The following is a 10,773-nucleotide window of genomic DNA, read 5'->3' as shown; positions in this document are numbered from 1 at the left end:
GTTCAACTCTTTTTGAGCCAAGTGAAGCTTTCTTTGCGTCACCAAAAGTGTCTTTAATTGCAGATAATTGAAACCAGAGAAACATAGTACAATAAATTAGCTATGATTGTTGTGTGGGTTCATGATTAAAGAAGCTTTTTCCTTGTCTCTGACTAGCTGCTTGAGCAATTGCCAAGCTGCCATTAAAGACACTATTTAGAATCTCTCCGCCAAGTTTGTTGTCGAAGAGAGTGAGCTCGACGAGGTTAGTCAGATTCCTTAGCTCCGAAGGAGCCACACCTTTGACATTGGTTGTATTTTTGAAATTAAGAAAGATGAAGCAGTAATGGTCACGAAGAAGAAGATTAGGTTGAGATGGGTTGTCATAAGTCAGGGTCAATTTTGGTTTATTCTTTTAAATTGGTTTGTTTTGGTTTAATTAGGTTTAAACTGGGTAATGTTTCAAATCCAAAAACATTAAACCGATTTAAATCAGCTATGTGTCGATTTTAGTTCTTACCTAATACATTATGGAGGTTCGGGTTTCTATCTTTTTAATTGGGGAGTAATAAGTCTGATAACTTAAAATATATGGAATTGAGACGATGTTGAAACTTTTTATGTAACTATTACTATATGATACTTCTGGTGGGGAAATAGGACGACGACGTGTACCCAACAAAATTGGATGAAAATGAGTTTAGATGAATAAATAATAGTCATCAACGTATTGTTAACGATAAAGTTTTTAATTTTAAATAAATTTATATACATAATTAGGTAATAAATGTATTAAAATTAATGTGTCAAATCAATTCACACCTAAAATTTTAACCGTTCGATGCTTGACCGCAACCAATGTGTTGCGCTATATAGGCGTGTGATCAGAAGGGAGTTTGCGGAGGACGCAACAACTTTTGTGCAGTACATGTTCAGATAAGCTTTTACATTCTAGAGGGTGTGAGTCTTTTACAGACAGTGAGGAGTTACCTTTTCAGACAAGAACTTATCTTTAAAAAAAACCTATGGCATTTTGCATTGTTATTTCATATTGTCGTTTCTTTTTCACACACGTTGTTATTTTGTATTGTTGTTATTGGTTTAAATGTATTGCTACTTAGTGCATTCTTAAAATTTTATCAAAAAAAAATAATATATAAATTTTGGTTTAACGTTTGTAGACGCATTCGTTAGGAACCTCACAAAAGACAAGCCTCTATAAAATAAAATAAAAGCAAAACGTTTAACTCAGAAGAAACATACCAATCACAAATCTACAACGATAACGCATTCAATAGTCATGAAACAAAAACCGCTGCTGCTAGAACAAAGCTCCATATGAATCATCAGTAAGAGTCCACATAGTAAGATTTAATTTGATACTATTTTTTAAATTTACTTTTAAATGATAACTATTTTCATAAATATTTCAATAATTAAGATTATTCTTATGAAAAAGATAAAATTAAATCTCTTAAATCATTTATATATGTTTAATAATTATTTATAGAAGTTTATAAACCTAACCACACTTCCTAAATACTAACCAACACAATTAGCATTAAACTCTAAATCCGAATGTTATAATATTTTTGATTGAATGTATTTCTGAAAATGGTATTCAACTTAGTGTATTTCAATTAATTTCTTTATAATTTCCCTATACTTAACATAAACAATAGTTTTGTTTATTATTTAACCGTAAATAAACTGCACAAACTTTTAGAAAGAAATAAAAGAATTATAATTAAGCGCCAAAACCTTATTTAGACGATTTTCAAAAATGTCTCTAAAGTTCAAGAAAAATATTTAGACGATCTCATGCTCTACGGGACGGGTTTTATTGGATTTAATCTTCTATGATTATAAGGTGTGTTACTTTCAACAATTCTCTAAGACGAAGAGGTCTTAAAACAGAAGACAAATTCATGAATTTTGGATTTCAGATCAAAATATTCATTATTCTGAAAAGGTTCTTTATCATCATGAAAATATTGTTTATCATCCTGAAAAGGAACACTACTAGAAGGATTTTGCGGTTGATGAGTTTACATCATCTTCATTGTCATCATCATAAGCAGAGTTAACATTGTTTTCCATAAATATGATGGTAAACATACACCATTGAAGGATGAAGAAAATGATATAGATACGCATAATTTGTAAATAATCAAATTAAGATTAAAAGTAGATTTTGTTTTTGATCAAACAACAGCTTTATAAATCATTAGTCCCCATTAGATATAAGGTAAAAACATAAGGTTAAACCGCGAGAAAAAAACAGTTCTATGAATCCATATTCAGTTTCCAGGACAAAAGAAATGAGGGTGTAGTATTAAAAACATAATAATGACATACAAAATAGTTTGAAAATGGTTAGCTATATATGATTAGATAGAATCTCATTATCTTATATGGTTTTTGAAACCGAGAATGTTGATTTGTTTAGTCTGTTTAGCAACTTAATGAGGTGAACATGAAGCTTATTTGTTTGGATGAATGTTTTTATAAGTTAGATCATTGTAATATATTCTAAGAAAAAAAATCTCTAAAAATTAAAACATTAGAAGAACATGGATTTTTCAGATAATCATTGTCTTTGTTGAGCTAACAAAACAAAGAACTTTGTTTTGTTGCAATAACAGCAACAGAAACGACTGCAAGGTCAGCTTGCTACAGAGAAAGATAGCAAAGTATGGCTCAAAGTCTGCAAAGAAGAAGCCATTGGGACAGTGTCTTAACACAGTCAATGTGGACTAAAACACCACATGGTCGTTCTGCTATCTCTGGTGGAAAAGATTTTAGAGAAAGAGGCAATGCTGTGGTACCTTTGAACTATGTTGCTCTACGGAAAGAAGATTGAAGATAGAAACTCAAAAGGGAAGGTTTTAGGGTTCTAGATTAAAGCTATAGAGCCTACATTACATACTGATGAGCTAAAGACTTGTTTTGAGTTTCTTTTTCTAATGAAGTTTTACAAATATTAGTAGCTATGAATATAAAATGGCTCATTTTCACTCATAAGTTATTGATTTCTAAACCAAAGTTCACAAGTGGCTATACTTTGGGTAATGATGACAACCAAGTGAAAAAGAAACTAAATGACAAAAGTTCAGCTTTAAGTCACATATGCGTAAGGTTTAAAACTATAATAAGCTTTGGCCTCTCACTACTACATTCCTCCTTCAGAAGACATGTTCTTCAAGTTTTTTTTCTCATGGCAAAAACATTTTCACATCTCACCACACTCTGTAATAACAACAGCAAGCTTAGGACGGTTGTTTGGTCCAACAGCAACGTTCTCAATCTTCCGCACCACCAATAAACCATCTCCAAGCACTCTCTGTACATCAAAAAGAACAATTTGCAATGAGTCATAACAACACTGTTACCAAGGGTTCATGAGTCAATGCTTCTGCTTCAACTATTTATGGCTTCAAAGTTTTTCCTAGTAAGACAGTCTCAGTTATTACCACACAGAGAGAACTAAGCTTCTTGGTCTAATAACGTGAGTGTGAAAAGAGGACATACCCCAAAGACAACATGCTTGTTGTCAAGCCAGTCGCATTTTGAACAGCTGATGAAGAACTGCAATTGCAAGAGCAAAAAGGTGTAATTATCGGCTAAAATGAGAACATTGTAAGCCTAACCAGCTACTAACACATCCTACTTCTTTTTTTTAACGCCTTAAAATTTTATAAATTTAGATTAGCATCACAGTGAAAGAGCAGAAGACATCAAATGCTCACTGCTTTGCATTATCCAAACATATAAAAGTAAGGCCGCCATAACAAGGAGAGACTGAAATTACCTGGCACCCATTTGTGTCTGGCCCACTATTTGCCTACAAGAAACGAGGGAGAAACCGTAACATCACAAGCCATGAGTACATATTCAACATATGAATAAAGGGAACTGATCCAACATATTCACTGCAGTTAAAGGAAGATAAATACAGAAAAGCTAAAAAGCACACCATGGAGAGCAATCCTGGTCCAGTGTGTTTGGCAGTAAAGTTTTCATCATCGAACTTGTGGCCATAGATTGACATGCATCCACTCCCATCATTCTGCGGGGAGTGTAACAATGTTGAGCCTTTAGCAAGTAGTAACAAACCTTAAGAACTGTGAGGCTTTATTGAATGTAAAAGGTAATTACTGACCTTAAGAAAGTCACCACTTTGAATCATAAAGTCCTTGATGAGTCTGTGAAACTGACATTCTTTGTAACCGAGAGGCTTCCCAGCCTTTCTGCATTCCACACAACCAAAGCAACGGAGCCAAACCCGATTAAAGAAGATATGAGAGAGTGTATAGCAAAAAGCTTATCCACTCATCTACGCTTTAGGTAGCAAAGTGCTAGAAACATGAATAAAAAACACAAACTCTAGACTGAAGCATAAAAGAAGCAATAACTTTATGCTCATCTCTACGAATCCAAAAAGCTCTAAAACCTCTCTCATAAATATCTTGAGACGAAGAAGAATTACATTGAGTATACCTGAGCTCACCAGTACAGAACTGCCTGAAAGTTGAAAGGACAAGGCTTTACTTAAGAATCAGAGGATACAGAGAAGAAGAAGAAGTAAAAGAAAGTGGGAGGACCTGAAGTTTTCAGCTGTTTTGGGGGCAATGTCGGCGAAAAGCTCCATCTTGATACGACCAGCAGGGATACCACCAATAGAGACGTCGAAGAAGACGACTGGGTTTTTAGGGTTGGGTGGTCTGACGTGCCACTCCACGTTTCCAACTCCGCTTGAAGGAGCTGCTGTTGGTCCAGCCACGATTCCTCCAGAACTCATCAGAACTCAAATGTTTCTTCTTCTCTCTCTCACTGAAAAAAAAAGAAAAAAAGAGAGATACTTTCTTCTTCTTTATGATCGAATCGATTCTCTTTACTCTCTCTCTCTCTCTCTTTTTCCGACCAACGCCTTGTAAAAGCCGGAAAACCGGACCGATGTAAACGATATAATAAAAGCGAAGTTAAGGAAATAGACGAATATATAAAAACGAATATGAGGACGATAAGAAACCGTATTCGCAAATAGACATGGATGCGAGATATGATCTCTTTCCTTAACTCAAAATATTCGCTCCGTTAGTGAGACGGGACTGTACGAATATAGAGTCCCAGGATACAACCATGGCAGACGAATCACGCCTCACTCGTGATCGCCCTATCGAACTATAAACTCTACGAAACACTCTCACAATTTAGACTTACGCAGAGGGATTTTTTGCTGTTGGATTTCGATCAGGAAAAAAAAATTCTCAAATGAAGGAAGAGAAGAGACGATATTTTAAAGAGCCGGAGAAGACCCACTTCCCGCAACAGCTGCTGCACGTGGGCGAGAATCTCGCGGAGATCGAGGGAAGTTGAGTTCCGAAACTTCTTCCTCAAGACTCTCTCTTATCTCGTTTTAAATCGAGAGGATAACATGCATGACGTTTTTTAACTGGCAAAACGTTGAGCTTAACTTGGTCCAAAAAGAATAGTTCTTATCGGGCCAAAGGCCCAAGCCCAAGCCCAAGCCCAAGCCCAAGCCCAAGCCCAGCCGAGCCGAGCCGGCCGGCCGGACGGCGGCGGCGCGCGCGTGGGGAGCTCTCTCTTTCTCTGAGCTGTTTAACCTCTCATGTCATGAAGACATATATATACTCCTCAAAATCAACTCTCCCAACCAATGTGGGATGTTGTTAACTTCATTTCATTAAAGCCAACAAGGCTTTTTGAAAGAACCCATAGGCCCATTTCATTTTCACATTTTGCCATATATTATTTGAGCCATTAGACTTAATAATTAGGTCCAACAATCCCCCACATGAATAAAAATGACTCTTCTAAAACATATGCAGACTAAATGCAGACTCGATAGACTCTAAAGAAAAACTATACTTATTCTAATCATGATTAGACTAGACAGACTTATCGAGAGTGTTTGCGAAAAATTCACTGTGTTTGAGTTGGTGGCATTTTTAAGCCTTGAACCACTCATAGTTAATATCTGTCGGGTTTAATTTACCAGAAGGTGAACATGATGTCTTGAACCAACCGGTGTTTTATGTAAACCGAGACAACAGGCATAACGCAGCTTCATTTTCTCGTAGAACTTAGTTCTCTATTGTGTTCATTGTGGCCCTGAACTATTCCTGGTTTTCATGAGTGAACTTAGAGAATATAGCCTTGCATTCATTCTCCTAGAAACGGCCCCATTTCACACTCATTAGGTGATTGACCATGAAAAGTATTGAGTAATACCCCGCTTAGAAGCTATGGAATCATTAAAAGCTTATGCTTATCCTTCACACATTTGTTAGCACTTTTATCATCTTAGGAGCTGGGAATAGACTACTTTGTCTCAAGTGCTTTGGTTAGATTCTGTTTGATTTTGTTTTCCCTTTGAACCTACGTCTTGGGATCTCCAGTCATGATAGGTAGGGTTGCCATCAAGCATCCTCATTCGTTATAGGCTTTAAACCCATTCCTTTTGATGATTTAGCAACAACATCTCGTGGCAAACCTTTAGTAAATGGATCCGCTAGGTTGTCAGCCGATTTGATGTAGTCTATTGTGATTACACCAGTTGAGATAAGTTGTCTAATGGTTTTATGTCGTCTTCTGATGTGACGAGATTTTCCATTGTAGAGATTATTCTGAGCCCGAGCTATTGCTGATTGACTATCACAATGTATGCGTATAGCTGGCACAGGTTTCTCCCACATAGGAATATCTTCCAAAAAATTTCTAAGCCATTCAGCTTCTTCTGCTGCTTTGTCTAAGGCTATGAACTCAGATTCCATGGTAGATCTGGCTAACACTGTTTGTTTGGTAGATTTCCATGATATTGCTGCTCCTCCTAGTGTAAAGACATATCCACTCGTGGATTTTGAGTTTTTAGAATCTGATATCCAGTTAGCATCACTGTATCCTTCTAAAACTGCTGGTTCTTTACCATAGTGAAGCCCAAAATCTTTGGTGTAGCGCAAGTAATTGAGTACCCTCGTTATAGCTTTCCAGTGTGTATGACCTGGATTACTTGTATATCGACTAAGTACGTTTACTGCATGCGCCAGATCCGGTCTAGTACAATTGGTCAAGTACATGAGACTTCCGATCACACGTGCATACTCGTTTTGTGAAACCGCTTCACCTGAATTCTTTGTCAAGTGCATTTGGGGATCTAACGGAGTTTTCGCCGTACTATTAGAGTAATTTTTAAATCTCTCTAATATTGTTTGAGCATAATGAGATTGGGTTAAGATAATTCCATTTGAATTTCTTGTGACTTTAACCCCGAGAATTACATCTACTAATCCCAAGTCTTTCATCTCAAATGTCCCTTTGAGCATGTTCTTTGTTTGATTGATAATGTCTTTATTGCTTCCAATAATGAGCATATCATCTACATATAGACATAGCAAAACATACGCATTTTGGTAGTTTTGTAGTATATGCATTTGTCACATTCATTAATTTTGAAACCATTTGACATCATTGTATTGTCAAATTTTTCGTGCCATTGTTTAGGAGCTTGTTTAAGCCCATAAAGTGACTTTACAAGTCGACATACTTTGTCTTCCTGTCCGGGAATGACAAAACCTTCAGGTTGTTTCATGTAAATTTCCTCTTCTAAATCACCATTTAGAAAAGCAGTTTTTACATCCATTTGATGGATTTCTAGGTCTCTTAAGGCTGCGATTGCTATCATCAGTCTTATTGATGTTATTCTCGTCACTGGAGAATATGTATCAAAATAGTCAAGGCCTTCCTTTTGTCGGAATCCTTGAACTACAAGCCTAGACTTGTATTTTCCACCAGGTTTTCGTGTCATTATCCATTTATTCCCTAATGCTTTGCAGCCAGGTGGTAAATCCGTTATGTAATAAGTATAATTTTGCATGATCGAATCAAATTCACTCCTGACCGCTTCGTTCCAGAATGGAGCTTCTGGTGAAGCCATGGCTTCTGCCAAAGTTTTTGGAACATTTTCTACTAAAAATGCCATTAGGAAATCTTCTCCAAAAGATTTTTCCTTCCGAGCTCTTTTGCTCCTTCGAGGTTCATCTTTTTCTTCATTTTTTGAAATATCATTTATAGAAATCTCGACGTTTGTCTCAGTTTCTGAGTTTTTGTCATTGTCTCTTTCTTCTCGAGTTCGTTTTGAACCTTGTTTTTCCTTATATGGAAAAATATTTTCAAAGAAAGATGCATTTCTTGATTCCATGACTGTATTTTCATGAATGTCTGATATTTCAGATTTATGTACCAGAAATCGATAAGCATTACTGTTATGTGCATATCCGATGAAGATGCAATCCACTGTTTTAGGTCCAATAGTGACCTTCTTTGGTGGCGGTACTGCAACTTTTGCCAGGCACCCCCACACTTTGAGGTATTTATACGAAGGTAAATTACCTTTCCATAATTCATATGGAGTTTTGCCAGTTACTTTGTGTGGAATTTTGTTGAGGATATAATTAGTGGTAAGCAATGCTTCCCCCCACATGTTCTGGGGTAACCCAGATTCCTGCAACATTGCATTCATCATCTCTTTTAGAGTTCGATTTTTGCGTTCAGCAACTCCATTAGATTCTGGTGAGTAAGGAGCTGTAGTTTGATGGATTATTCCATGTTCTTTACAGAATGCATTGAATGGACCATCATACTCGCCTCCTCTGTCGCTTCTAACTACTTTAATAGTTGTTTTAAGCTGATTTTCGACCTCGAGTTTAAATTCTTTAAATTTTTCTAAGGTTTCGTCTTTGCTATGTAGTAAATATACATAACAATATTTTGTACAGTCATCTATGAAGGTCACAAAGTACTTTTTACCACCTCTAGTTTGTAAGTATTTTAAATCACATAAATCTGTGTGAATTAAATCTAGAGGTTTATTAGTCCTTTCAACACGAGGTGATGGCGTTTTCGTGAGCTTAGCCTGTACGCATACTTCACATTTTTGTTTACTTGTTTTGCATTTAGGAATTAGATTTAAATTCATTAATCTTTGTATAGATTTGTAGTTTACATGACCTAATCTTTCATGCCATATATTAAAAGACTCAACCAAATAAGCAACTGGCTCTTTCTTATTCATTGAAACTTTTGAAGCTACAACTTTCGGAGGGACTGTCATTACATTCAACTTGACAAGTCCACCCTTAACATACCCTCTTCCCAAATACATCCCATTTTTCCTAATCACGAGCTTGTCCGCCTCAAAATTTGTGGCGAATCCATTCTTGCTGAGCAAGGTTCCCGAGACCAGGTTCTTCCTCATGTCAGGCACATGCTTCACATTCGTCAGAGTGACCTCATGTCCAGATGTCATCTTCAAAATCACATTGCCGCGTCCTTCAATCTTGGAGACTGCAGTGTTTCCCATCTTGAGCTTCTCCTCAGTCATGCTTTTCTGATAGGTGCTGAACATCGCCCTATCGGTGCAAATGTGGGTGGTTGCACCAGTGTCATACCACCATTCCTTGGGGTTGTTGCTTTCAACCATGTTGGCTTCAGTCACCACAGCAACGAGATCCTCCTCTGTGAGATTTGCCTGAGCCTTCTCATCCTTGATCTTTTTGCGACACTCAACAGTCTTGTGCCCCACTTTGTGGCAGTAGTGACATTTCCCCCTGAACTTCTCCACATTCGCATTCGCATTGATTTCAATGCCTTTGTTCTTGAAGTTTTTTCCAGAAGCCTTCAGGGCTGCAGCAGTTTTGGAAGGCTTGGCAGGAGAATGGGCGTGTGCCTTTCCTTTGCCTTTGTGCTCAGCCATGTTGACACTGTGCTCCTTAGCAGTGACCTTGTCAGCAATTCGGTTTCTGGATTCCATCTGAAGCCTCATGATGAGCTCCTCGAGCCCCATCTTCTTCTTCTTGTGCTTCAAGTAGTTCTTGAAATCCGCATAGCTTGGAGGAAGCTTTTCAATGAAGCTGAGAGTTGTGAATGTCTCGCAGATGGACATTCCTTCAGCAGCGATTTCATGGCAAATGAGCTGAAGCGCTTCCACCTGATCCATGATGGGTTTTGAATCCACCATTTTGAAGTCGTGGAACTTTGAGACCACATACTTCTGGCAGCCAGCGTCCTCACCTCTGTACTTCTTGTCCAGTGATCTCCATAGCTCTTTCGCCGTGGGGATCTCACAGTAGACACGGTACAATGGGTCAATGAGACGACCCAAAATGTAACCTTTACAGATGAAGTCGGAATGCACCCATATGTCAACAGTTGCAAGACTGTGGACATCATCAATCCCGTACGGAATCAGGGGCTTGTCCTCCTGGATGAACTTGTCCAGTTTCATCGTTGTCAGGAAGAACATCATCTTCTTCTGCCACGTTTTGAAGCCTTTGCCATCAAACTTGTCTGGCATCAGCCCTTGAGTGAACAAGCTAGGTACAGCCGGAGGAGTTTGAACTGCCACCGAACCACTTGCAGTTGATGATACTGAACCCGTCTGATAAAGACCAGCACCGAATAGGCTACGGCGAGTGGTTTCATCAGCAGCATTTCCCGCAGGGAGGATAGTGCTCGTTGTTGCTGCAGCGGTTGTCACGCCAGTTGCATCAGTTGTTGCAGCGTTGAGTGGAGTCTGAATGACATCTGTGGTGTCAATGGGGGTGTTGTTATCGTTTGTCATTTTTCTGTAGAGAAAACATGAAAAAACGGATTAGTACTCCATTCAACAAATAACATATTATTTTAAAGAAAATAATAGTCTAAAATCGATGTTCATTTTTGGTATTTGAACCAAATCATATCGATATAAGTCTGGAAAAAACATTTTGCAAA

General features: G+C 37.7%; 1 protein-coding gene across 1 annotated transcript; it reads right to left on the bottom strand.

Annotated features, from left to right (window-relative positions):
* Nucleotides 1-2,972: 2,972 nt before the first annotated feature.
* LOC106407396 (peptidyl-prolyl cis-trans isomerase CYP22-like) lies at nt 2,973-4,902 on the bottom strand. The gene is made up of 7 exons (XM_013848250.3): nt 4,584-4,902; nt 4,480-4,503; nt 4,142-4,229; nt 3,956-4,048; nt 3,791-3,823; nt 3,511-3,567; nt 2,973-3,322 (listed from the first exon to the last, which is right to left on the bottom strand). Exons 1-7 carry the CDS (start codon nt 4,778-4,780, stop codon nt 3,212-3,214), a joined length of 603 nt encoding a protein of 200 aa, XP_013703704.1. The 5' UTR covers nt 4,781-4,902; the 3' UTR covers nt 2,973-3,211.
* Between the last annotated feature and the right edge of the window lie 5,871 nt (nt 4,903-10,773).

Source organism: Brassica napus, chromosome C4, assembly GCF_020379485.1.
Source record: "Brassica napus cultivar Da-Ae chromosome C4, Da-Ae, whole genome shotgun sequence".
NCBI lineage: Eukaryota > Viridiplantae > Streptophyta > Magnoliopsida > Brassicales > Brassicaceae > Brassica > Brassica napus.
This window is presented reverse-complemented; position numbering and strand designations above follow the sequence as displayed.

Excerpts from the sequence above, each read along its gene's own strand:
- LOC106407396 (XM_013848250.3), bottom strand. The coding sequence starts at position 4,780 with ATGAGTTCTGGAGGAATCGTGGCTGGACCAACAGCAGCTCCTTCAAGC. Across the intron at positions 4,049-4,141 it reads AAAGTGGTGACTTTCTTAAG|AATGATGGGAGTGGATGCAT; the intron begins GTCAGTAATTAC and ends CACTCCCCGCAG. Across the intron at positions 3,568-3,790 it reads CAGACACAAATGGGTGCCAG|TTCTTCATCAGCTGTTCAAA; the intron begins GTAATTTCAGTC and ends TTGCAATTGCAG.